Raw genomic sequence first — 27,946 nt, 5'->3', positions numbered from 1 at the left:
TTCCTTCCTTCCTTCCTTCTTGCCTGCCTGCCTGCTGCCTGCCTGCCTTCTTTCCTTCATTTGGGCTGGATTTCATTCCTGGCATAAATTGAAACTGTTTTTGTTTGTTTGTTTTGTCAGTTGTGGGGCTTGAACTCTGGGCCTAGGTGCTGTCCCTCAGCTCAAGGCTCTACCACTGGAGCCACAGTGCCACTTCCGGTTTTCTGATGGTTCATTAGAGATAAAAGTCTCCCAGACTTTCCTTTCTGGGCTGGCTTTGAACCATGATCCTCAGCCTCCTGAATAGCTAGGATTACAGGGGTGAGCCACCAGCATCTGCCTAAACTGTTTCTTAATAATAAAAAATAGCTTTAATTTAGGAATGAAGCCAAGTGCCTAGTGAGTCCTTTCCTTCTTTTTACTGTAGTACAGAGCATAGATTACATGATGGAGTAGGGAAGACAGACTAGACAAGGAGTTGTGGAGTCAAGGAAGGATGCTGTGGAAATCAAGATGCCCTGAGTGACTAGACTCCACTTTGAGTCCAAACGATACAACTAAATGACTCCATCTTATTTGTGCAAATAAACCTATCTGTCCATCACAAGGCTATGAGGCACATACTATTTATGCAAATAAAAAATAATATCATGAATTTATCAAATTAAGTCATGGCCACATAGGAGGGCTGAAGCTGAAGGAGATACAACTCCGGCCTAGCAAACAAGAAAACAGCTTAATAATAATAATAATAGGGCTGGGAAGGTGGCTCAGTGGTAGAGCGCTTGCTTTGCATGCATGAGGCCCTGGGTTCGAACCCTCAGTACCATATAAGCAGAAAAAATAAAAAAGCCGAAATGGCGCTGTGGCTCACGTGGTAGAGCGCTAGCCTTGAGCTAAAGAGCTGAGGGACAGCGCCCAGGCCCAGAGTTCAGGCCCTATGACCAGACCCCCCAAAAAAAAATAAAACTAATCATCATAATAAATAAGCTATATCAGAAAAAAAAACTAGGCAAATGAGCTTACTCATAATATAACAGACCAACTACCAAAAAGCTGGAAGTAGAGCTGTGGCTCAAGTGGTAGAGCACTAGCCTGGAGCACAAAAGCTCAAGTGGGAGCAAGTAGCATCCAGCTCATCAACAGCTTCTTTCCAGCATCGAGTGTCTGCTCATTGTCTCCAGGCATTTCTCACTGTCACCCCACTGGAGTACAAGCTCCTTGAGGACAGCCCTGTGTCTTAACTTGTTCCAACAGCACTTCAGGAGCCCAGAGTTCAAGGTCCTATCTGAGACTCAAGGCAAGCATTTTTCAGTTCTTGAGACTGTAAGCCAAACTATGGAGGGAGGCGGATAAGGGAGAGGAATGGGAGAGGACTGGAATGCATTGTATACACGTGTGGAATGTCATCATGAAATATCACCCACTGTAGCTAATTATGTTAATACAAATAATCAAAGTTGTCTACCTCCAGTAGTTAATGGTAGAACAGGCCCAAGGCATATATTCCCATCCCAAAAGAGAAGAATAAAAAGATAAGTAAAAGAGAGTAATTAATCATCCCCGAGTCAGACTGACATCTAGCTGGGCAGATATTCCAAGTGTGGCTTCTTGTCTACTCTGTGGTAAAGAGTAGATCCCTAAATTGCTGGGCTGCCCCAGCCCTGTGGCTTTGTTGGTTGTTGCCCACGTGGCTGCTTATCATCTGGGGCTGCATGCTGATGTCAGGTGTGCCATGTTGTAAGCCCTACTTTTCTGGGATTCCCCATTGGGGCTCCATTCTTACTGTATAAGTAGTCACCCCCTATTGACAGCTCTCTACACCAACATTGTGGCAAACTTTTTGTTTTTTGTCAGTTATGGTGCTTGAACTCAGGGCCTGGGCACGATTGCTGACTTCTTTTTGCTTAAGACTAGCGCTCTACCACTTTGAGCCACAGCTCCACTTCCGGGTGGCAAACTTTGGTTGGCCTTCCTGTGAGTTCTAGGTGGAAGCTGCCACAACCCCATGGCTCTTGTATTCCGTGAGCCCGCAAGATCATCTCCACCTAGAAACCAAGGTCTGTGGCCTGCACGCACTCACCTGGGGCTGATTGAATCATGGTTGCAGAAGCAACAGGGCACTGTGCTGGAAAACTGTGATCAGGAGGCAGGCCTTGCTAGTGAGGCGACCGGAAACACCAGGGCTCAGCCAATCCTCCATAGGAAAGAGTATTTCTATGTCTCTGGGGTCTGTGATGGGCGGGGCAGACAGCTTTGAAAATTTCTGAGACGCCTTTGAGGTCTTTTACTTAATTGTCTTTTCATATAGCATGTGGGCATTCTCCTGTTCAGAATATGCTTTCTAAAATTTTTTATTTGTGTATGTGTGTGTGCGCGCGCGCGCATGCATGCGTGTGTGCACAAGCGTGCCTGCGCACGCATGTTGCTACTGGAACTTGAATTCAGGGCCTGGCCACTGTCTTTTAGTTTTTTTTTTGCTCAAGGCTATTCTTCTACCACTTGAGCCACAGCTCTACTTCTGGCTTTTTGGTTGTTAATTAAAGATAGCGTCTCAGGGACTTTCCTGCCCAGGCTGGCTTTGAATCATGATTCTTAGATCTCAGCCTTTTGAAGATGCTTCCTTGCACTCTCCCCCCCCCCCGCCCCCGGCCCCCAACTTCTTTTCCTTTGGCCAAGGTGTGAGTTTTCTAAAGATTTTCTCCCTGCTTTTCATCTCATTGTTAGCTCCAACTACAAGCAGCCAGCAACACCCCTGCTATAGCCTGACTGTTGGTTGGAAATTCTTGCTAAATAAATTAATGTATTGTTAAGTACGGCCTTCCATGAATTCTTAGGGCATAGATGCGATGCATCCAAGGAATCTGCTATGTGGAACAAGAATTCCCTCTAGTGCAACTTTAAGTAGAATCCTCATTTGCATAGAGACTAGGTCTCCAGTGTTCAGTCTTCTGAGCGCTCATTGAAATCACCCATAATGCTCTACTCACAGCATTCTAGGTTTTTTTAATTTTTTTTTTATTTCTAGGCTTCTGCTCCAAACCTTCTCTTCCAACCTCTGCTTGTAACACAGTTCAAAGATACTTCTAATGCTCAAGCATTTATTATTAGCAACAGCCTCATTTCTGGTACTGATTTTCTATATTTGGTCTGGTTTTTCTTATTATCATGGAATACCAGAGGCAGGCTAATATAAAGAAAAAGAGTCTTTTTCAGGCATTGGTGGCTCATGCTTGTAAGCCTAGCTACTCAGGAAGTTGAGCTCTAAGGACTGTGGTTCAAGCTAGCCCTGGCAGAAAACTCTAAGACTCTTCTCTCCAATTAACCATCAGAAACCTGGAAGTGGTGCTGTGACTCAAAGTGGTAGAACATTGGCCTCGAACAAAAGAGCTCAGGACAGTGCCAGACCTTGAGTTCAAGCCCCACAACTATCACCACCACCAACCACAAAAAAGAGATTTTTTTGTTTGGAGGGGGTACTGTGATTTGAACTTAGGGCCTTATATTTACTAATCACACTCTCCCCCACCCCCATCCCAGAAAGAGGCTTTAGTTGTTAAAACTAAACAGTTTCAGATGCTGAAGGCCCAAGCAAGGTGGCAGGGGCTCTGGCATAGCTCCTCTCCCCCACCCAGCATCTTTCCTTAGTGAGTGGCAACAACGGGGGGGGGGGGGGGGGGGCTGCCAGCCCGAGGGCCTGTCCAGCTGACGTCCAGGGGTTCTGGTCGAGAGGGCCCCAGAGCCTCCTCGGGGGGGGGGAGGAGGGGCAGGGAGAGGGAGAGAGGTTACATTGTTAGATGAGAAGCCAGGGAGGGAATGGTCGAGACCAGCTGAAGCTTAGTCAGCAGCCATCTTACCCAGGTCCATCTCTTTCGTGGGCAGTTTCTCCAATACCCTAAGAACTTCCCACTAAACTCCATCTCTCAAAGGTTGCAACATCTCCATATTCCCAGTGTGGGGACTCGACCTCCAAGACACAAGTCTTTTTTTTTTTTTGTGCTGGTCCTGGGGCTTGAATTCATGTCCTAGCCACTGTTCTTGAACTTTTTTTATTTTTTATTATTTTTTTTTCTTATGTGGTGCCGGGGAATCGAACCCAGGGCCTCATGCATGCAAGGCAAACCCTCTACCACTGAGCCACCTTCCCAGCCCATCTTGAACTTTTTTTTGCTCAAGACTAGTCCTGTATCACTTGAGCCACACACAACTGCTTCCATCTGTGTGTGTTTGTGTGTGTGTGTGAATTGGAAATGAGTCTCATGGACTTTTCTGCTGAGGCTGCCTTTGAATGGCCATCCTCAGATCTCAGCCTCCTGAGTAGCTAGGATTACAGATGTAAGCCACTGGCACTGGGGTTAATGCTTTCTTTTTCCTTTTTCTCTTTGTTCCTTTTCTTCCTTTCCCTCCCTCCCTCCCTCCCTTCCTCCCTCCCTCCCTCCTTTTTCTTCCTTCCTTCCTTCCCCTCTCTCTTTCTTATCATTTTCTCCTTCTACAAACTCCTCGTTCCTTGGCTGCACACAGCTCATCTTCTCTCTTTAAACTCCCCAGTGTCCGACTTTAGCCTTTAATCATCACACCAACTTCCAAATGAGCTTATGCCATCTACAGGCTCTCATATTTATATCTCTAGCCTGGGCTTTCCCTGAAAACCAGACTTCTAGACTGCTTTATCTGTTAAATGGGGGTAATAATAGATCTATGACATAAGACTGTTATAAAGATCAATGAAGTCAGCCATGTCAAGTGTTGGAAAAGTGCTTGGTTCACAGGCGTGAGCCACTGGCACCTGGCTTTTTGTACCCCTTTAAATTCTGCTCCTAATTGTACTGAGGCTCAGCACTCCTGCACACACACCTTCCTTCAGAGCCTCCTACTCAATCAGCCTTCGCCAGGGCCTCTGGACTCTATATATGCCATTGCCTCAGCTTTCAGCCCTTTGCACAATCTCAGTCATTTTATTTCTATTTTTCTATCTTTCTTTCTTTCTTTTTGTTGCAAAACTGGGACTCAAACTCTGTATCTGATGCTCTGCTCATTGGCTGGTGCTCTCCCAGCTGAGCCCCAAGTCGCAATCACTTTGTCTGTGGAAACTTCCTCTTATCTGGACAAGAGTATCAGTAGTGCATCATCCTAGAAGCCAGAAAGTGCTTGGCATGTTCTAGAAAGAGCAAGGCCAGCATGGCTGGTGCAGAGTGAGATGCAGTGGCTGAAATAAGGTGAGGAGGAGGCAGAGGCCGCCCCTAGAACCAGCCATGTCCTCAGGACTTAGATTCCCCTGAGAAAGATGGGAAATCAGAGCTTTTGGAGCAGAGGAGGGCCATGACTTATTTCTCAGAAAAGAACCTTCTGGATGCTGCCTTGAGAACAGATGTGTTGATGGGTGTGGGCAGCTGTAGGGAGACAAGAAGTGGATTCAGTAATCCCAAAGAGAGACAGACAATGGGACAAAGATCAGAGACCACACTCTGCATGTATTAAGGAAGAGACAACAGGATTTCTTAATGAAGTAGCTTTGGGATGGGAGAGAAGGCATGAATTCAGGATGACTCCAACATACTAGGCCTGAGCTGCTGGAAAGACAGAATTTCCCTCTAGTGAGACAGACAATGCTAAGTGCAGATAGAACAAGTAAGCAAAAGGGTTGGGGATGAGTCATGGCTGAGATGATTGTAGACATCCAAGTGATGCTGGTGAGCTGAAAATGACAACGGTGATCACAGCTGAACCACAGACTGGCTCCCTTGGGCTGAGGGAGTGGAGGAAGACTGCGTAGCTCAGAGTCGAACACTTGCAGAGCATGCGTGAAGCCTGGGGTTTCATCCCCAGCACTGCATACATCCAAAAAGAAAAAAGAAAGAATGTAATCCTAACTACTCAGGGGGCTGAGATCTGAAGATCATAGTTTGAAGCCAGCCTGGGCAGGAAAGTCTCTGTGAGACTCTTACCTCACCACCAGATAACTGGAAGTGGTTCTATGGCCCCGCGTGATAGAGCACTAACCTTGAGTGAAAAAGCTCCGGGACAGCACTCAGGCCCTGAGTTCAAGCCTCATGACTGACCGAGGGACAAAAAATCAACTAAGCAATCACGAATGCTTTTTATTTTATTTTTGCCAATCTGGTCTCAAACCTTGATCCTCGAGCTCAGCCTCTTGAGTAGCCTGCCTGCCTCCCTCCCTCCCTCCCTGCTTGCTTGCTTCCTTCCTTCTCCATACTGACTTCCACAGTGGTTGCACTAACAGTGTAACATTGGTTCTCACCAACAACATTTTATGACCCCCCCCACCATCCTTGCCAGTATTTGTTGCTCATACTTGATGATGGCCATTCTGACTGGACTGAGATGGAATCTCAATGTTGTTTTGATTTGCATTTCCATTGGTCAGGAATGTTGAGCATGTCTTTCATATATTTGTTGGCCATTTGTGTTACTTCTTCTGAGAAGTATCTGTTTAGCTCCTCTGCCCATTTATTAATTTGGTTATTTGTTTATTCATTTTGCCAGTCCTGGTACTTGAACTTAGGGCCTTGGCACTATCCTGAGTTTTTTTTTTTCTTAAATGCTAGCACTCTAACATTTGAGCCAGAGTGCCACTTGTGGCTTTTTCTGCTTATGTAGTACTGAGGAATCAAACCCAGGACTTCATACATGCTAAGCAAGCACTCTACCACTAAGTCATAGTCCTAGCCCTAGTTTGGTTATTGATTCTTGAGGTGTTTATTATTTTTATTATTTATTATTTTTTTGCTAATCCTGGTGCTTGAACTCAGGGCCTGGGCACTGTCACTGAGCCTCTGTGCTCAAGGCTAGCACTCTACCACTTGAGCCACAGTGCCACTTCTGGCCCTTTCTGTTTATGTGGTACTGAGAAATCAAACTCAGGCGTCATGCATGCAAGGTAAGCATTCTACCACTAAACCACAATCCCAGCCTGAGGTGTTTAATGTTCTAAAGTTTCCTGTTTGATATTTGCTTCATGTTTAGTTAGCAAAGATTTTTTCCTATTCTGTAGGTTGTCTTCTCAGCCTAATGACATATTGCTGTGCAGAAGCTTTATAGCTTGATGATAATCCTAATGGGTGCTAAGTTTTTTTTTTTTTTTGCCAGGCCTGAACTCTGAGCCTGGGCACTGTCCCTGAGCTCTTCAGCTCAAGGCTAGTACTCTACCAATTGAGCCACAGTGCCACTTTCAGCTTTTTCTGCTTATGTGGTACTGAGGAATCGAACCCAGGGCCTCATGCATGCAAGGCAAGCACTCTACCACTGAGTCACCTTTCCAGTCCAGGTTTTTTTTTGTTTTTGTTTTTTGTTTTGGTCATGGATCTTGAATTCAAGGCCTGGGTGCTGTCTCTGAGGCTTTTTATTCAAGGTTAGTGCTCGACCACAGCATCACTTTTGGTTTTCTGGTGATTAATTGGAGATAAAAGTCTCATGGACATTCCTGCCCAAGTTGGCTTTGTACCATGATTCTCAGATCTCAGTCTCCTAGTAGCTAGAATTATAGGCATGAGCCACTGGTGCCCCACTTGGGTGCTAATTTTTGTTAAATATTTTTCTGCTTCTATTGGGATGATAATCTATTACTATATTCTCTCTTTCTTTCCTCTCTCCCTTTCCCTGTTCCTCTTATGCTGGTACTGGGGCTTGAACTCAGGGCTATGGCTGTCCCCTTAGGATTTTTGCTCAAGATTAGCACTCTCTTACTTGAGCCACACAGCTCCACTTCTGGAATTTTTCTGGTTAATTGGAGATAGGAGTCTCACGGACTTTTCTGCTTTGACTGCCTTTGAATTGTGGTTATCAGATCTCAGACTCTTGAATAGGTAGGATGATAGATGTGAGCCACCAGCATGTAGATAGTATTTTTACTTTCTTGAACATTCTTCCTCCTCAAGTCCTAGCGACCACTAGTCATTGTACTGTCTTCATTGTTTTGTCTTACCAGAGTGTCATGTAGTTGGAATCCTATAGTATGTGGCCTTTTCTAATTGGTTTCTTGGGCTGGGCTGTAGCTCAGTGGCAAAGTGCATGCCTAGCAAATCCAAAGTACTGGGTTTGATTTCTAGAACCAAAAACAAAAGACACACACATACACAAATGCAGATAAACCAAACCTTTTGGGTGTTGTAGCTCATGTCTAGCAATTCAGGGACTTGAGATGAAGAGGCTCACAGTTTGAAGCCAGCCCTGGCAAAATGTTCATGAGACCAATAAAACTGTTCATCTTAACAAATAACTAAAAAAAAAATCCAAATGAGATTGGTTTTTTCCCCTTGGCAATAAGCATTTAAGTTTCCTTTATGACTTTTTATGGCTTCATAGCTCTTTTCTTTTTATCTCTGGATAATTCTGTTGTTCTTTTAAATTAAGATAAGAAAAGAATTCTCATCTTCAAAGCACTTCCTATCAAGGTAGAATAAAGCAATTCTATAGTCTACAGAAAATTATACTACCTAGGGTGTTCCATTAAATTAAATTGAAATGATTAAGAATGTGGCATTTCCTTTATAATTAAGAACTCATTTAAAATGCTTTTGAGTGGGTTGCAAAACTGTCATTACTTTTGTTAACAGATAAAAGGAAAAGGGGCTACAATGACCAGAGTGATTGGGAATTCCCTGAGATGTGTTAATATATATATATATATATATATGCGTGTGTGTGTGCCAACTAAATTTCTCCTTCAAGTATAGTTACATGATAACCTTAATTTGGTTGGAAAGAAATCCTTGTTTGTAAATTTCATTTTTACTGTGCATTTTTATTATCCTATGGATACAATCACCACATGATATGAAATTTGGAATATTGCTGGGTGCCAGTGGGTCATGCCTGTAATCCTACTTACTCAGGATCAAGGTTAAAAGCCAGTTCAGGCAGGAAAGTCCATGAGACTATAATCTCCAATTAACATCCAGAAAACTGGAAGTGGTGCTGTGGCTCAAAGCAGTAGAGTGTTAGTCTTGAGCGAAAAGCTCAGGGACAGGACAATAAGGAAAAACAGAACAAAAAACAGAAGAAAAAAGAAAAGAAATGGGCCTGGGAAGGTGGCTCCATGGTAGTGTTTGTCACACATGCATGAGGCCCTGGGTTCAATTCCTCAGAACCACATAAACAGAAAAAGCCGGAAGTGGTGCTGTGGTTCTAATGGTAGGTGCTAGCCTTGAACTGAAGAGCTGAAGGACAGCACCCAGGCCCAGAATTTGGGCCCTGTGACTGACAAAAAAAAAAAAAAAAAGGAAAGGAATGGAAGAAAGGAATCTCATTCTTTGAATAAAGTCTTCAAAAAACAATATTTGAAAAGTTTCTTTTTTCTTGTTTTGATTGTGGGGCTTGAACTCAGAGCCAGAGTTCACTCAAGGCTAGTGCTCTACTACTTTGAGACACAGCTTCACTTCCGGTTTTCTGGTGTTTAATTGAAGATAAGAGCCTCATGGTCTTTCCTGCCCAGGCTGGCTTTGAACCATGATCCTCAGATCTCAGCTTCCTGAGAGTAGCTAGGATTACAGGCATAAACCACCAGTGCCCAGCTTTCCTTCTTTCTTTCAAGACAGAATTTTACTATCTAGCCCAAGCTGACTTCAAATTTATGATCCTCCTGCCTTAGCCTCCCAAGAACTAGGATCAAGGACATGCAGCATCCTACCAAGCTCAGTGGAATTTTTTTTCTGTTTTATTAACTGTGGTGTTACATGTTGCCTTATGTAAGTTTTATTTGAAACATGTTATGGGGCTATGTCTAGAAAAGTTTGGAAATGAATGATAATGATACTTTAGTGAAAATACATGAATGGAATGGACTATAACTATGAGATATGTGTAGGGCGCACCATAGTGCCTGGGTTAGGATATTTTGAACAGGGACTAAGGAACAGAAGATTAAGAAGCAAGAAGATACAAGACAGAGGCAAGACAGCAGAAGAATGGGAGGAGAACAAAATCCATATGCAATGCAGCAGTGAAACCCACATGTAGTCTAGAGTAGAAATAACAAATGAATATAGAAAACTCAAAAAGTCTTTAAGATTCTGTTCTGTTCTAAAGGGTCAGTTGCCAAAGCAAAAATTTTTATGGGGCTGTGGCTATCTGTTTTCTCTTTTGTACACCTGAACCACCTAGAGATCCAGTGTTCCTGTGCGTTCTTCTGTGCCTCAAGTAAAGAGAATTACATTATAATACCAAAGTCCAGAAATAGACCGTGTTGGATTTGAGAAATGCAGCCTAAGAGAGCCCTGCACTTCTAACTTGATAAAGGCTGTGATAGAAGACAGATGCTGTAAGACTAGCCTTAGGGGAAAGAGAAAGAGAAAGGTAACAAATGGCAGCAACTCCAGCAAGAAAAGAGGTGAAGCTGAGAACCAGTGGCTCATGCCTGTAATCCTAGCTACTCAGGAGTTTGAGATTTGAAGACTGCAGTTCAAAGCTAGCCTGGGCAGGAAAGTGCATGATACTTTATCTCCAATTAATTAATCACCAGAAACCTGGAAGTGGCTCTGTGGCTCAAAACAGTAGAGTGCTATCCTTGAGGGAAAAATCTCAGGGGCAGCACTCAGACCTTGAGTTCAAGCCCCATGATTGACTCATAGAGAGAAAGAGAGAGAGATGAAATGGTGGCTGTGGTTCATCTAGAGCAGAGGAGTGGACAGGAGATGCAGGAAAGTTCATTCATAACTACCCATGGCCCCTGCCTGGTCATGGGACCAGTATAAGTAAACACATGATCCAATTCAGCCAATCAATCTTTCATAAAATGTTTTCAAAACTGGAGCTGGAAAATAGAAGCCTTTTTTCACATTGGCCATTAAGTTAAAAAGGATTGCGCCAAGAATGACAAGTGGCCACTATGCAAAAGATTCTGGGTACGGTAGACAGGCCTAGCATGAGAAACAAGTAGAGATGAGAGCATCAGAGATCCTGGTGATGTCATAGCCCTGGACCCCACTGTCTCTAGGGCCAGTTCCACCTCTGCCCATCTTATATTTTGGTTGAGACTCTTCATACACCTTTTTTTTTTTAATGTTTAAACTAGTTAGACTTGATTTACAGACACTTGTAAACAAGAATCCCAACTAACATAGATTCAGATAGAAGTTGCTATTTACTGCCCAGGCTATTTAATTCAGTAGAAAATAACAAAAGAGTACTGGGAAGTTGGTTCAGTGGTAGAGTGCTTGCCTCACATGCATGAGGCCCTGGGTTCGATTCCTCAGCACCATATAAGCAGAAAAAAGCCGGAAGTGGTGATGTGGCTCAAGTGGTAGAGCGCTAGCCTTGAGCTGAAGAGCTGAGGGACAGCGCCCAGGCCCAGAGTTCAGCCCCCACAACCGACAAAAAAAGAAAGGAAAAAAAAAAAAGAAAATGAGAAGTTAGGCTGGATTTTTTTTATTATAATCTATGATTGGCATATTTTTCTGGAGCTATGGACAAAGCTATACATTACTTTGTATTCAGGCTGTTGAGGTATCTCTTTGAGCTATTGGGTAATTTGGGTCATGCCTTTCTCAGATGGACCAACTATGCTCTTATGCTTGTAGATATAGTTTTGGCCTGCATGAAGAGTGTTCATTGTGATTAAGCTTCTTGCTTAAGTCCCTGTTGGTTTGTGAGCCATTTCATTTACTTAACTTACCAGAAGGTCCAGCTACATATTGGGTTATGTTAGCTGCCTATGATCTTAAGGAGATAGCTACAGGCTTTGACATTATCTTGGCTGTGCTCACAAAATAAGCTTGTCAGGGTGCTAGTAGCCCATGCCTATAATCCTAACTACTCAGGAGGATGAGGTCTGAGGACTAGGGTTTGAAGCCAGCCTGCAAAGAAAGTCCCTGAGACTCTTATCTCCAGTTAATCAGCAATAAGCCAGAAGTAGAGCTGTGGCTCAAGTGGTAGAACACGAGTCTTGAGAGACAAAGCTAAAGGACAGTGTCCAGGCTCTGAGTGCAAGCCTCAGCCACCAGCAAAATAGGTCTGTTAGTGCGCCTTGCTCATGTGTAGTAGTGATAGATAATCAATCAGTGAACAGTGCCCATGAGAAGAGAGCTGGATTAATCCTGGCATATTGGTGCAGACACATTTAGAATTGTCCCAGAGAATGAGAGAACTACATCTGGTTTTGTCAGTTGTTGATATTAAAAAAATAAATATGAGAGAAATTACTAAGGAGTGCTTTTTATAGAAGGAGATCTAAGATGCTCATTCATTTCCATTCTTTCTCTGGATGTCTAGATATGAGCTTTTGGATCACGCTGCTTCCTTTTTTTTTTTTTTTTTCTTTTCCCTGGTCCAAGATGGAGAGTCAAACTATATTTGTAATGCTTTCACTCATTGGCTAATGCTATACCAACTGAGCCACGCCTCCAACCCCAACACACTGCTTGCTTTTTTTTTTTTTTGTCGGTTGTGGGGCCTGAACTCTGGCCCTGGTGCTGTCCCTCAGCTCTTTAGCTCAAGGCTAGCGCTCTACCACTTGAGCCACAGCACTACTTCCGGTTTTCTGGAGATAAGAGGCTCATGGACTTTTCCTGCCTGGGCTGGCTTTGAACCTCAATCCTCAGATCTCAGCCTCCTGAGTAGGTAGGATTATAGGCGTGAGCCACCAGCACCCAGCCCAGGGTGCTGTCCTCAGATCTCAGTCTCCTGAGTAGCTAGGAGTACAGATATGAGTCACTGCCTCTTACTTTACTTTTTAGTCAGCATTACCAGTTTCAGACAGATGCTGTGTTAGGAAGTGGGGGTTATGGCTGATTTCACATGCCCTTTCTCAGGGACCACTATCCTGACTAATGGATAGTGGTTCATATCATTCCACTCTACTCACCTTTGATATGCACTTACTGGATGAAGTATATACTGTATACTTGATCCAAGAGGGGCACTAAGGCAATCAGAACCGCTCCTGAGAATGTGTATTGAGCTGAGGGCGAGGCTCTAGTGTAGAGTGCCTGCCTAGCAAATCAAGGCTCTGAGTTCAAACCTCAGTAGTAAGCTCCTAAAAAATGGAATTAAGTTGGGGCTGGGAAGTTGGCTCAGTGGTAGAGTGCTTGTTTCGCATGCATGAGACCCTGGGTTCTATTCCTTAGCACCACATAAACAGAAAAAGCCAGAAGTGGAGCTGTGGCTCAAGGAGTAGAGTGCTAGCCTTGAGCCTTGACCTGAAGAGCTGACAGCACCCAGGCCCAGAGTTCAAGCCCCAAGACCAACAAAACAAATCCCTCCTCCCCAATGGAATTAAGACATTCAGAAATGTTCTAATTGATAATCACCTCTAATTCTAAGGACCTGGGACTGGTGATCATCTTGCAAAAAATAAATGCACAGACAAAATGGGTCGAGAAAGAGAAATGGAATAAGTATGCATTAATGTCTCCATTGTGGCAATTTCTGGTTCTAGTTTTTACTTTTCATGAAGCCTGAACGCACCTTGCTTCTTGTCCTTGAATTCCTTGAAATCTTTCTAACCTAGAAGCCCTGTCCTGGTTTCTCAAAAGGTGACTGGAGAGGTCTTTTTTCTTTTTTGCAACCGAGAGATCATTGACTAGAACGGATGTTAAACATGTGATCAATGGTGACAGCTACAAAGGGCAGGGAACAGCCTGATGAACCACAAAGCAGGCCGGGGGTGGGGTGGGGGTGGGGACCAGAATTGGATGCATGTGTGCATGTGTGCATGTGTGTTTGGGAGTTGAGGAAACAAATCACTAGAATGAAAGCCCTCCCCCCTATTACCCAATCCTGTTATCTTTTCCACCTTAGGTCCTGAGCTTCTGTCCATCCCCAACCCCTACTACTGGTAGCTATTTCTAGATGAAATCTAGAGATGGGTTCTGTCTTTAGGACAGAATTTCTTGTGCAGGAATGTTCCCAGGGCTTCTACTTTCCTCCTTTCTCCCTACCCTTCTTTCACCTGTCTACCTTGGGGTAGTGTCCAATTTCCCAGAATCCTTTGGCATTCTGAGAATCCAAGGTGGAATATAAACTCCTGTGTTGTGTCTTTCTCTGGTGGAAACAGATAGGGAAGGAATCTCTCTGTAGTCATTTCCTTGTCTTCTGCCAAGAACCTTCTAACCCCGCTCGATTCTAAGCATAATCCTTTCTTCTGTATTTTGGGCAAGCCCCCTGTAACTTCAGGCTCTCGCCACAGTCACACACGTTGAAGTCAGGGTCACACAGTCTATGTTTGTCTGTGGGGCTACATAGGATGGAAGAGGGCAGAGTCCAGTTTTCTCCCCCCAGTCACACGGTGGACAGGAAGGTACAGCTGGAGATCCAACCATGTGTGCAGCTCTGAGACCTCTGTATTATCCACCTCTGTGCCACTGAGAGAGTAAAGTGAACACAAGGCCCCTTTCTCCTGTCCTGGCTTCCAGTGCTACCCCCCTCTTCCCAAGGTTGGTGTTGGCAGTGATGGGTAGAGATGGTGGCAAAATGCTGTGAGAGACCAGAGGGGAGTGGGGTGGGGACCAGGGTGTCCTGGATCATATGCTTTCCTTCCCAGGGCTGGCTTTTTTCTTGGTCAGTCATGGGGCTTGAACTCTGGGCCTGGATGCTGTCCCTCAGCTCTTCAGCTCAAGGCAAGTGCTCTACCACTTGAGCCACAGTGCCACTTCCGATTTTCTGGTGGTTTATTGGAGATAAAAGTCTCACGGACTTTCCTGCTTGGGCTGGCTTTGAACCTCGATCCTTAGATCTCAGCCTCCTGAGTAGCTAGGATTACAGGTGTGAGCCACCAGTGCCTGGCCCAGGACTGGCTTTGAACTACAGTCCTCAGATCTCAGTCTCCTGAGTAGCTAGGAGTACAGATTTGAGTCACTGGCTCTTACTTTACTTTTTAGTCAGCAGTGGGATTCATGATAGTCTATTGGGAAATTGGGAGAACTGGAGAAGATGGGAAACCTGGGTTTGAGCAGTGTGGCCAGTGAACTAGCCTGGCAAGGAAACCGTTGTTGGCAGGTGAGTGGTGGACCCATCACTTGGGGCTTTTTGTGTTGGACCCTATCTGTGCATTACTGACTCCTGTATCAAAGTCCAGGGTGAGTCTAACTCACTGGCTGGGCCACAGCCATGCTGCTGTATCGTGATCGAGTGCACCGCTGGAGGCTAGAAGTCCAAAGTCAAAGAGTTGCATGTGGTGTGGGCTGTCTTGCAGGTGAACTCTGTAGCATCTCAAGGTGACACACAGCACTTCATGGCAAGAAGACCTAGTCTTATTTATTTATTTATTTTGCTGGTCTTGGGGCTTGAACTCAGGGCCTGGGCGCTGTCCCTGAGCCTCTTTGTGCTCAGAGCTAGTGCTCTACCACTGGAGCCACAGTGCCACTTCCAGCTTTTTTGAGTGGTCTATTGGAGAAAAGAGTCTCATGGAGCTTTTCTGCCTGGGCTGGCTTTGAACCCTGATCCTCAGATCTCAGCCTCCTGAGTAGCTAGGATTTCAGGTATGAGCCACTGGCACCTGGTTAAGACCCAATCATTTAAATTTTAGGTGTTTTGTTTTTTTTTAAATTTGGTGCTGGGGCTTGAACTCAGAGCCTGGGCACCACCCGTTAGCTTTTTCACTTAAGGCTGGTACTCTTAACATTTGAGCCATAGCTCCTCTTCTGACTTTTTGCTGATTAATTGGAGATCAGAGTCTCAAAGATTTTTCTGCTTGAGATTGCTTCAAGCCATCATCCTCAGATGTCAGCCTCCTGAGTAGCTAGGATTACAGGTGTTAGCCACTGGTGTTGCAAGGTTTTGAGCAGAGAGATGTGGTCTGATTTTGATTTGAACAAACCGACTAGGCTGATTAGGGAGGAAGTGGGAGGCCAGCACAGGTGGTTTGCTGCTGTAATCGGAGTGAACTAGCCTCTTATGAGAAACTGAGGGCGCCCACAAAGGCTCCACTGGCTGAGGGTAGGATCCTAGTTCTAACTGGAGATGGCATTTGAGGCCACCGGGCTGGGGCGTGACAACGTCAGAACTCAGGCTCAGGGCCAAGGGCAGAGCATGAGATCAGGGCCAGTATTGGAGTGAGTCTTTGCAGAGGTAGAGTCAGAAGTTGCCTATTGGTGACTTAGAAGCCGGGGGGGGGGGGGGTCGGGGGAAGAGGGCCAGAGGAGTGACTCAGTGCTCGCATGCATGGCTAGCAAGTGTGAGGCTCTGACTTCAAAACCCAACAGAAAAAAAGTCTTGGAGGTGGGAAAGTAGTTCAGGTGGTAGAGCTTCTGCTTAGCAAGCGTGAGGCCCTGAGTTTAAAATCCTAGTACCCCTCACCCCACACAAACAGAAAATCCAAACTATCCCACAAAACCGTATTTGGTAGAGGGGGAGACAAGGGACAGTGATGGGGGTGGTGAGTCTGATCACGATACGTTGTATACATACATGGGTATGTCAAAAGGAAACCTACTTGTGGGCTGGGAAGGTGGCTCAGTGGTAGAGTGCCTGCCTTGCACACATAAGGCCCTGAGTTCTATAGCACCACATAAGCAGACAAAACTGGAAGTGGCGCTGTGGCTCAAGTGGTAGAGTGCTCACCTTGAGCTAAAGAGCTGAGGGACAGTGCCGAGGCCCAGAGTTCAAGCCCCATGACCAACAACAAAAAAGGAAACCTACTTGTACAAGTAATTGATGCTAACAACAACAACAAAACAAAGCTGGGTGCTGGTGGCTCACTTTGTAATCCTAGTAACCCAGGAGGCTGAGATCTGAGAATCACAGTTAAAACAGCCAGCCAGGAAAGTCGGAGAGACTTTTATCTCCAATTAACCACCAAAAGTCCAGAGTAGAGCTGTGGCTCAAGTGGTAAAGTGCTAACTTTGAGCAAAATGCTCAGGGACAGCACCCAGGCCCTGAGTTCAAGCCCTAGGACTGGGACAAGAAAGAAAGAGAGAAAGAAAGAAAGAAAGAGAAAGAAAGAAAGAGAGAGAGAGAGAAAGAAAGAGAGAGAGAAAGAAAGAGAGAAAGAGAGAGAGAAAGAAAGAAGGAAGGAAAGAAAGAAAGAAGGAAGGAAAGAAAGAAAGGAAGGAAGAAAGGAAGAAAGAAAGAAAGGAAGAAAGAAAAGAAGTGGGTGGAAGCCAGGATTGTGTTAAGGCTTGAATATAGTTTGAGTATATTGTTTGAGAGTTTATGAGTTGAAACTTATTCCTCATTGTGAGGTATTAAGAGGATAGAGACTTAATCTGTCCTTTGGTGAGAACTCTGGGAAATGTGTAAGTTTTGGTAAGGCTATCAGGAGACAGATTTTAAGATTTAATACTTTTTTTTTTTTTAGTCATCTTGAACTCAGGGCTTGGGAACTGTCCCTGAGCCTCTTTGTGCTCAAGGCTAGCACTTTACCACTTGAGTCACAGTGCCACTTCAGGCTTTTTCTGAGTAGTTTATTGGAAATAAGAGTCGCTTGGTCTTTCCTGTTTGGGCTGGCTTCTAACAATGATCCTCAGATCTCAGCCTCCTGAGTCTCTAGGATTACAGAACGTGAGCCATGGGCACCTGGCAATATTTAATACTTCATGAGAAAAGACTGAAGGAGACACACAGATGTGCCCTGCCACTTGCTGTATAACATCCGCATTGCTTGGAGACTCTGTTAGCAAGAAGGCCATCACTAGATGTGAGCTTTCCACCTTGGAATGAACCAGGAACCAAAATAAACCTCTTTTCTTTATAAAGTCAGCCTGCCTCAGGTATGACACCATAGTAATGGAAACAGACTAATGCAAGTTCTATTTGCTGAAGGTCACAGGATGTGTATAGGCCAGGAGCTACATTAGTTCTATATTGATGTATGAACTGTGCAAGTCAATACTCAGGACTGGTACCAGTGAGGAAGCAGCTAGCTCTGGGAAACCTTTGTTGCGGTCAATGCGGTATCAGGTGATCCAGGAATGCAGAGATGAGAGAGCCCCGTGAAGAGTCAGAGCATGTCAGAGTTGCTGGCAGGATTGTGAGGCAGGATTGTTGCCTGGTCTCCAGGTGTTCAAGATCTGCAGAAATAGGATGAGATTCAGGTGTCCCATCTCCCAACCTCAGTCCTGTCTCCTTGGCCAGGTTCTTTGGGAAGCGTGAGGGAAAAGACCAAACTTCTAGAGAGTTTGGGAAAGGGAGCAGGTGATGCTCTTTTCAGCTCTGCTGTATTTGTACTGAGTCCTGATGCTGAGTTATTGGGAAATCTCCCACCTCCCACAGCCTTGTGAGGTTTTTTTGTTTTTGTTAGTCGTGGGGCTTGAACTCTGGGCCTGGGTGCTGTCCCTCAGCTCTTCAGCTCAAGACTAGCACTCTACCACTTGAGCCACAGCACCACTTCCAATTTTCTGAGCAGTTTATTGGAGATAAGACTCTCACGGACTTTCTTGCCCGGGCTGGCTTTGAACTGTGATCTTCAGATCTCAGCCTCCCGAGTAGCTAGGATTATAGGCGTGAGCCACAGGTGCCCGACTAGAAGCTGGTATCTTTTATCTCCCCCTTGGTTGCCAAGTTCCCTCCTGCTCTCCTAGAGGGGGAGGAGCCTGAGACAAAGTCTCGGATTGGCTGTTTTCCTTCCTGTCTCCTGTCCGTTTTTTCAGAAGGGGCAGAGCCTAAACTAGTTAGCTAGAACGCTCAGGGGGTACTTAATAGCTTACAGGTGAGAGAGAGGAGGAAGGAGAGGCGGGAAAGAGGGGCTGAGGTAAGAGAAGAAGAGTCTTTTCTAGGTGTCTGTGGTTTGTCAAGTCGTGGGGGTTGGCGGGGGAAGAAGTGGGGGAGCGCTGGCACTCGGTGGGCTCTGGGTCTGCAAGCTGGCTGATCTGAGTGGTCATCCCACTTTAGACGCTGCACATGGTCCAACTTTTAATGGTGTGTTCTTGATAGGGGTCAGTTTGGGGAGGGGAGCTCTGGCTTCCCCTGTCCTTGGCTGGCACCCTCTCTCCACCCCTTGTGTGGGGTGCCAGAGGACCTGTGTGACCTTACTCCCTTTGGAGTTCTGGCAGGCCCTCCGTGCTCAGAGTCCATTCTTCTCTGGTGATGAGGACTGGAGTGGGACCATCTGCTTCTGCTGCTCTCGCTGCTGTTGCCTCAGTTTCCTTTTCTTCCTGGGGGAAAGAAAGCAGGAAAAGCAGATCCCTGGATATGCAGTCTTAGGGAAGTGGGGATAGGGTCTCCTCTGGGCTGTGCAACGACTCCCACATACCCCCCCATCTGCCCTACCCCCCCCCAGCTGGATATTCCTGGAAGAATTGGGAAGGGGGCATGGAAGAGCCCTGATCTGGAAGCCTGGGTAGGAGTCTCCATGCCACGCCAGCCTGGCTGTGTAGATAAGTTTCTTCTCCTCTCCCAGTGACAGCCCACCTGTTTTCCAGGTCCTGCACGGTATCTGGCAGTGGCTGGCCCAGAGTCTCTGGCAGGAGGGCGGTGACGGCGCTGGCGGCCACGGGGACAGCCCCGTAGATAAAGAGAGGCAAGGCCGGGTAGAGCTCAGAAGTCATGCTCACCAATGGGCTCACGATGCTGCCCACTCGGGCCATGGTACTGCCCATTCCTAAGCCTGTTTGCCTGTGGGGTTGGGGGGGTGTTGATTAGGGCGCTAGTGGGGCACACTGGCCACCTTGGCAAGGGTTCTGACCAGAGAATTGGAAAACTGAAGACTGAATTTTTGCCTCTGTCCTTAACTTTCTGCATGATCTTGGACACATCCCTTTCACGGTCTGGGCCTCAGTTTCCTGTGCTGTCAAATAAGACAGTTGGGTTGGACCAATGATCCTCAGATCCTCTGGAAACTTTTTTTTTATGAACTCAAAGCCTTACACTCATGCTTAGCTTTTTCACTCAAGGCTGGTGCTCTCCCACTTGAGCCACAGCTTCACTTCTGGCTTTTTGGTGGTTAATTGGAGCTAAAGGTCTCTTTGGCTTTCCTGCCCAGGCTGGCTTTGAACCTTGATCCTCAGATCTCAGCCTCCTGAGTAGCTAAGGATGATAGGCGTGAGCCATCAGTACCTGGCTGTAGGTCTTGTTTCTTAATGAAATAGGACCCACCCCCTATCTTGGTACGAGCAAAGCGTATGTTTATTTGTGCTGCTGGCACATTATCAGGTGTGGTTCTTGTGGTGGGAACTAATGGTCATGTCTGTGTCTTTGGTTTTAGATGTACCATTTAGTTTAAGATCCAGTTTAGATTTGGTGGTAGCTTCTAATTTGTGTTTTGGAAATCTTCAATTCATGACTTAAGACATGTCTCTTGGTTTCCTGCCTAGCCCCAGTTGGTGATTCCTTTTTTTTTTTTTTTTTTTGGCAGTTGTGGGGCTTGAACTCTGGACCTGGATGCCATCCCTCAGCTCTTCAGCTCAAGCCTATTGCTCTACCACTTGAGCCACTATGCCACTTCCAGTTTTCTGAATGGTTTATTGGAGATAAGAGTCTCATGGACTTTCCTACTCGGGCTGGCTTTGAACGGATCCTCAGATCTCAGCCTCCTGAGTAGCTAGGATTACAGGCGTGAGCCACAAGTGCCCAGCTTGAGGTTTTTTGTTTTTGCTTTTTTGTGGCAGTTCTGGGGTTTAAATAGGCTAAGGTTGCTTCCCTTAGCTTTTTTTTTCACTCAAGGCTGATGCTCTGCCATTTGAGCTACAGCTCCACTTCCAGCATTTTCCTAGTTTATGGAAGATAAAAGGATCACAGTCTTTTCTTGTCTGGTCTGGCTTTGAACCACAATCTTCCGATCTCAGAATTACTGTGTCTGGCCAAAAAGAAAAAAAGTCTTTCTATAAGCTGTCCCCTGATTAGGCTCCCACTCACCGGATCACGGTGGGGTACAGCTCCCCGGTATACAGAAAGATGCAGTTAAAAGAGGAAGCCAAGCAGCCCTTCCCCAACACAGCAAGGGAGGTGCGGACAATTGTCTGCTCTGGAGAGAAAGGAGAGAGGAGACAATGAGAACTTGGTCTCCTTTTTCTTCCGGGAAGTTGGATTAGATCTGGGGGTAGGGCTAAGGATGAGGGGTCAAGGTGCTCCTGGGGTGCTCACCCTTGGGTATCACCCCATTCACCAGGATGCAGATGCCCGCCAGCAGCAGTGAGATCATCTGTGCCGGCCGGCGACCTAGGGAGTTGATGACGAGGAAGCACACGAGCTTGGCAGGCAGGTCCACCGCACCAAAGATCACCTGGATTAGGTAGATGCTGACTCCAAAGCCCTGCAGGTCCATGACCAGCCCATAGTAGGCAAAGCTAGTGGCAAACCTGGGTGCGGGGAGGAGGAGGTGGAGGGTGGAGAGAAGGAGGGATCCGGAGTTTGTTAGAGAGGTTTAAAGGAAGGTGCTTTTTCAGAAGAGCCTGCTTAAGGACCTGGTGTCTACCTTGGCTGGTATTTCTTCAGACGTTTCATTGCATGCCTAAACTACAGTTTAAGGCTCAAGGAAGTCCTCTACTATTAGACAACACATTTCCTGACTTTTTTTTTCTTTGTCATGAGGCTTGAACTCAGGGCCTGGGTGTTGTCCCTGAGCTCTTTTTGTGGGGGATCAAGACTAGCATTCCACCACTTTGAGCCACAACACCACTTCTAGTTTTCTGGTGGTTAATTGGAGATAGAGTCTCATGGACTTTCCTGCCCAGACTGACTTTGAACTGAGATCCTCAGATCTCAGACTCCTGAGTAGCTAGGATTACAAGTGTGAGCCACCAGTGCCCAGCACTGTGTAGGATTTATATGTAAAAAAAAATCTACATGTGTATAAGATCTGTTAATGCTCTGCTGAAAGACAGCTGGATATTCAAGCCACATCTTTAGAGGCAAAAACAAAAACCATCAATAACAACAAAACATAAAAAAAACCCAAAACAAAACAAAACCCATCAGGATCTGTCCGTGGTCCTGGAATGGATGTTAGTCTTAAGATTTGAGAACACCCTCAAAACGAAGCTCAGGTTTTTGGTTAGAACCCACAATGGAGAGTAAATTCAAAATTGGAATCAAATAATTCCTGGACAGAATTGTTTCTTCCTCCTCCTCCTTCCCCCCTCCTCTTCTTCTTCCTCTTCCTCCTCCTCCTTCTCCTCATCCTCTTCCTCTCCCCACCCTCCTGCTCCTTCTTCTCTGGTCCTGGGGTTTGAAATCTGGGCTTGGGCACTGTCCTTGAGCTTTGGTGCTCAAGGATAGTACTCTACCACTTGAGCTACAGCTCCACTTCCAGCCTTTTGTAGTTAATTGGAGATAAGAGTCCCATGGACTTTCCTGCCTAGGCTGGCTTTGAACTGTGATCTTCAGATCTCAGCCTCTCTGAGTAGTTAGGATTACAGGTGTGAGCCACCAGTAACTGGTTTAGGATTGTTTCTTCTGACCACACTCCTCTTGGTGGTGGGAAGCAGGGTGGTAAAAGAAAAAAGAAGGTTTTAGGTTTATATCATCCTTAGCCAAAGTGTACTTACAGAGCTAAGTGTCTATTCTGTTATGGTCTATGCTTGTATTCCTGGCAGACACCAGGCTGGTGAAGTTTCTTAGTGTGTTGTACCATGCCAGTGTGTAATTCTGTCAACTCTGGCTGCCACAGGTCCTGGTGAGATGTTTTCGTATGGGAGCAGAATTGGGGAGAGAAGCTAGGCAGATTGATGTCCAGTTTGGGGACTGGAACTGAGAGTTGGAGTGGAAGGGCTCTGGTTCTTCAATATCCCTACTGCTGCTCTGAGCAGATGGGTGGTCCTTTGCTCCAGCTCTTAGGTCTCTTCCATCCATGGCATTCATTCCCTCCCTAGTCTGCCTTTTATCTTTGTCAGTCTACCTGTGTGTCAGACTGTGTCTGTCTTGGGGCTTACCATAGCATGGAGAGGCAGAGGAAGAGGTGCCGGAGGGTGGGACAACGCAGAAGCTCCATGGCTGAGGCCTGGCTTGTGTTGGTGGTCAGCTCCTTCTGCAGACTGGACCGGAGCACCTGAGAGGAAGGGCAGGGTCCAGGGCCTGAACTTCTTCTAAAAAGTCCTCTCAACCGAATCCCTTACTCAGAGATGCCCCCTCCCTCTGCCCCAGGTCCTGGGTGTTGAGATTGAGATTGAACCCTAATGGAGTACCCTAGGGAGTCTGGGGGAATGACTCACCTCTATACTTAGCTTGGTCCCTTCTTCCTGCTTTCCGTTGATCCGGGCCACTTTCTGCAAGGCCTTCAGTGTGAGATCCAGCCTCCCGGAGGAGGAGTACCAGCGGGCAGACTCAATGAAGAACCTGGGAGTGGGGGTGAGGGATGGGGTCAGCATGACCCCAGTTCCTTTCATCTGGACTGGGTGAAGGCTATTTCCAGGGACTGGTGGTGGCGTTTAATTTAAGTGCTCAGCTTGGTAATACATCTGCCCTGGCCTAGAAGGTCAGCTCTTGGGTGCTGGGTGGTGAGGGGTATGTGTGTGTAGGGTGGGGTGGGGGGGAAGGCAGGCAGCCCAGAGAGCTGGGAAATGCTTGAGGACAGGATGCCCTCACACCGAGCCCTCTCTTCACAGCCTTGGGTTCAAATCCTGGGGAAGCACTGGATTAAGTTTGGCCTTCTGGCTTTGACCGATGCTGTGTACCCAGCTCTGGGAGATGTCCTGTGCCCAGAGGAGCTCCTGTGGTACTGCCCCCCACCCCAGGGCCCACGCACCACGAGTAGATGAAGAAGGCAAAAAAAGGCACAGAGACCAGCAGCTGCAGGTGGCGCCAGTCGGGCACAGCGTAGGCGAACCCGGCCAGGAGGAACTGGCCCACGCTGTAGACATAGCCAACCAGGGCGCCCACGTGGGCACGTGTGTGGATGGGCATCCACTCCACATCTGGAGAGAGGATTAGAGCAGGACGGAGTGATTAACGAGGCTGCTAGGTGGGAGGGAGTCCCTTCCTCCTCTTCCTCCCTTTCCTTCCCTCCCTTCCAGTCCTCCTTCCCTCCCTCATGAAAGATGCTTCACAGGAGATTGAGTGCAGGGACAGGGAGACTGAGGGACTTATGGAACGGGTAGGGAGGTGGGTTCAGGATCCTCAGGAACTTCCCCTCTTCACCCCTGCTGCTCTCCTACCCCACTGTCCTGGTGAGAACTTCCTTTAGAGCAGCGCTGACTGCTCAGTCTATCCTGGACAGCAGCGGCTCTTTGGCTATTCGGTGACCAGAGCAGTGGCTTTTCTCCATCTTAGAGGGCCAGTCAAGGTGGGGTTAAGGCTTCCTCTTGGCTGTGGTCTGAAGAGGCCCAGCTGGCTTCCCAGTGTGTGCGGAAGCAGATATTGAATGCTTAACATTGGACTTTGGAACTCGATCCTCATATGTCCTGTCCTAGCTACTTCCTTTAGTCCAGAGAAGCCCCAAGCTTTTGTGGGCTTGGAAGATGATGTGTAAATCCTTTTTTTCTCCCTAGCCTCAAGTTCCTCATCTGAGAGACTCTGTGTGTGCATGTGTGTGTACGTGTGCATGTGCATGTGTGTGTGTGTTTGCATGTGTGATCTATCAGAGACGGCACATTGACAGCCCATCAATATACCGTTCTCAGTCCATAACTATGGTCTGTGTGATGCTGGCTTGTCCTACATTTAGGAATATTAGGGCTGCCAGGCAAGGTGGTTTATGTCTGTAGTCCCAGATACTTGGGAAGCATGAAAGGAGGATAAGGGTTTGAGACCAACCTGGACAAAAAGTGAGACTCTATCATTAAAACAAACTGGGCATGGTAGTGCATAGCTATAATCCCAGCTACTCAGAAGGCAGAGGTAGGAGGATTGCAGTCTGGAGCTTGTGAGGCCTGGCTGGACAAAAGCATGAAACACTATCTGAAAAACTAGAGTGAAGCTGGGCGCCGGTGGCTCACGCCTGTACTTCTAGCTACTCAGGAGGCTGAGATCTGAGGATCATGGTTCAAAGCCAGCCCAGGCAGGAAAAGCCGTGAAACTCTTATCTCAATAAGCCACCAGAAAACCAGAAGTGGCGCTGCGGCTCAGGTGGTAGAGCACTAGCCTTGAGCTGAAGAGCTGAGGGACAGCGCCCAGGCCCAGAGTTCAAGCCCCATGACTGACAAAAACAAACAAAACAAAACAAAACTAAAACTAAAGTGAATAAAAGGGGGAGGGAGGCTGGTGGGCATCGTTTAAGTAGTGGGGTCCTGAGTTCAAACCCTTAATACTGCCAAAAACAAGAAGAAAAAAGGGGAAATATTAGAGCTAATTAAAGTATTTTAAAATAACCTAGATTTTTGTTTTTGTTTTGTTTTGTTGGTCGTGGGGTTTCAACTCTGGGCCTGGCCACTGTCCCTGAGCTCTTCAGCTCAAGGCTAGCGCTCTACCACTGCAGCCACTGTGCTACTTCTAGTTTTCTAGTGGTTGATTAGAGATAAGAGTCTCACAGACTTTTTCTGCCTGGGCTGGCTTTGAACCGTGATCCTCAGATCTCAGCCTCCTGAGTAGCTAGGATTACAGATGTGAACCACCAGTGCCTGGCTGGATATTTTACATTAATATTTTTAAAAAGGAGGTGGAAAGGCAGCCATGGTGGTGCGGGCCTGTAATCCCTAGTACTTGGGAGGCTGAGGAAGGAGGATTGAGAGTTCAGGGTCAGACTAGGATACGTATCTCAGAACAAAAGCAGGAAGGGCAGGGGAAATCTGACTGCCCTTAGACTGCGGGACTGGTTGGAACAGCTGAGTGTCTTTGTCCTGTCTGGATGGGATGTATTTTTCCTTTGGCTATGGTTCTTACCAATCCATGGTGCCTCTTGGTTCTGGCCTGCCTCACTCACTTCATGACTGAAATGGCCTGAGAGCCCTCAGGGCTCAGAGAGAGGCTGGGCGTTGGGAGACAGGGCTGGGACGGGGGCTAGGTGGTCAGAGGGGGCTGGGCTGGTAGCAATCCTCACTCAGTGTCATGCAGTTGATGGAAATGCTAGCCAGAGACATGCCGGACAGGAGGCGGAAGGCACAGTAGACAGAGAAATTGGGTGCGTAGGCTGTGCAGATCCCAGACACGGCCGTCTGCAGGTAGTTCAAGATCAGCACCTTCCGACGGCCTAGCCTGTGGTGGGGGCAGGGAAGCCTGTGACAGGGGCCTGTGGACTTCTGGGGGGGCAGACGAGCCCAGGGCAGGAGCACCTGTCCCGGGCAAGGCCTGGGGTCTTTTGAAGATCTATGAAGTGCTAATTAATAAGGCTGGCACAGTTAGCCCTTAAACCAATCAGGTCCCATTGGGGACACAGATCACCCACCCTGAGTCCAGTCCCCTGCTTCCCAGCCCAGCCCTTCGGCTTACCCAGGACTGACCTGTCTGCCAGGTAGCCGAACACCATGGCTCCCAGCAGCACCCCTGCCATGTACAAGGATTGGGCCAGCTGGCGGAAGGCCCTGTGGGTGCACACGAGGTCCCACTGTTGGGGCGGGGGGGGGGAAAGGGGAGAAGGGTAGAAGTGGGGGGCGAGAATCAGGCAGAGCTGAGCCTGAATGCAAGGAAGACCCCTCTACTTGCCTCCAGGCTGGTCCTTTGGGGTTCATGTCACCCTCTTTCCCCACCTCCCTGGCCTTGGTAGCTGAGAACATTTTGGAACATTGACATCAACAAAAAACCTTAGCAGCTCCCACATCTGTCTGAAGTCTGCCTAGCCCCGGGGCCCGCGTCCTCACCTCGGTCACGATGGTGGAGGGGAAGGTGCTGTTGTCATAGATCCAGCCATCAGCACACGGCTCCGTGACACCTGTGGTGTTGTCCTCTGTGCCATTGGAGAGAGGCAGTCCCTTGGGGGAGGTGAAGCGGAGGCAGGACACAAGCTGCCCGTCCTTGTCCCGGGGCAGCCAGGCCTCCAGCCCTCCGTCGCGGCTGAGGTTGGCAGTGGCAGGTGGGCGGCAGTGGTGGGCAGGGATGGCGGCAGTGAAGTTCTGCAGAGTATTGTGGGATGCCATCAGGAGCAGGGGCACGGCCACCAGGGTGACCTGGATCAGTTGGAAGCGGCCGACGCCCCCCACCTGCTTCAGGAGGTCATTAAAGGCCATGGGGCTGGACCAGACCAGGCCAAGTGGTTGGGGGGGGTGGGGGTGGGCGCTGAGGATTTCCAGTCCCAGGACCTCTGTCTGCCTGTTTGCCTGCCTGCCTGCCTGTCTATCTGTTTGTCTGTCTGTCTGTCTGTCCTTCTGAGGAGCTGGGCTGCTGCTGTCTCTGCAGCTGAGTGGCTTCAGGAGCTGAAACTGAGCCGGCTCTGTGGGGGGACCACAGCCTGGTGGGCCGCCCCTCCTTCCCTCCTCTTGTCTGGCTCTGGCCCTCCCTTTCCCTTGAAGCTTCTCTTGACTTTGGGGGTCGGGGATCACTCGGCTCTCAGGGTGTGCTGGAGCCCTGACCCCTCTCCCGGCAGGTTTTAATCTTTGGCCTGGAGAGAATGAGTTAAAGTGTGACTTGGTATCAGAAGGATTAACCCTTGTGTCAGTGGAAATTCTCCAAGTGGGCATAAAGGGCAGGGGAGGGTGAATGGAGATGGGAATGGGAGAGGGGCTGTCCTAAGAGGGCCAGAGGGACACCTGGGAGGCAGAACTAGGGGATGGGGGGGGTGATTTTTTGTCTTCCTTCTATTGAGGAAACTGGGCTGTGGGAATAGTGATGGACTCTTGAGAGGCTTCTGTCCTTTTTAGTGGATGGGGTCCAAACCATCTGTCTTTGGGGACGGTTGCCAGAGAAAATACAGGCGGCCCAGCTGAATCTGGACTTTAGATCAATGCATATGTATTTTTTTGAAATATGGATAGATCCCTAATGTCACATAGGACATACTTTTGCTAAAAATTATTCATGGATTTGAAATTCATCATTGACTAGGCATTTCATGTTCTTTTTTCATTTGGGAGGTGTTAGGGTTTGAATTCAGGGTTCCATGCTCGCGAGGGAGGTGCTCTACTGGTGAGCTGGTGGCTCCAGCCTCTTTTGTAGTGGTTATTGTAATAAATTACTCCTTGATTTTTGCCTAAGCATGGGCCTAGACTGCAGTCCACCTATTTCGGCTTCACATTATAGTTGGGATGGCAGATGTATACCACGATGCCCAATTTCT

General features: G+C 47.3%; 1 protein-coding gene across 1 annotated transcript; it reads right to left on the bottom strand.

Annotated features, from left to right (window-relative positions):
* Nucleotides 1–17,598: 17,598 nt before the first annotated feature.
* On the bottom strand, nt 17,599–27,234 carry Slc22a6 (solute carrier family 22 (organic anion transporter), member 6). The gene is made up of 11 exons (XM_013029173.1): nt 26,535–27,234; nt 26,178–26,281; nt 25,778–25,932; nt 23,549–23,717; nt 23,016–23,139; nt 22,737–22,852; nt 20,950–21,164; nt 20,722–20,830; nt 19,279–19,482; nt 18,901–19,022; nt 17,599–17,939 (listed from the first exon to the last, which is right to left on the bottom strand). Exons 1-10 carry the CDS (start codon nt 26,898–26,900, stop codon nt 18,932–18,934), a joined length of 1,653 nt encoding a protein of 550 aa, XP_012884627.1. The 5' UTR covers nt 26,901–27,234; the 3' UTR covers nt 17,599–17,939; nt 18,901–18,931.
* Between the last annotated feature and the right edge of the window lie 712 nt (nt 27,235–27,946).

Source organism: Dipodomys ordii, unplaced genomic scaffold (assembly GCF_000151885.1).
Source record: "Dipodomys ordii isolate 6190 unplaced genomic scaffold, Dord_2.0 Scaffold117, whole genome shotgun sequence".
Taxonomy (NCBI): domain Eukaryota; kingdom Metazoa; phylum Chordata; class Mammalia; order Rodentia; family Heteromyidae; genus Dipodomys; species Dipodomys ordii.
The sequence above is the reverse complement of the archived record's forward strand: the minus strand, read 5'-3'. Positions and strand labels throughout refer to the sequence as shown.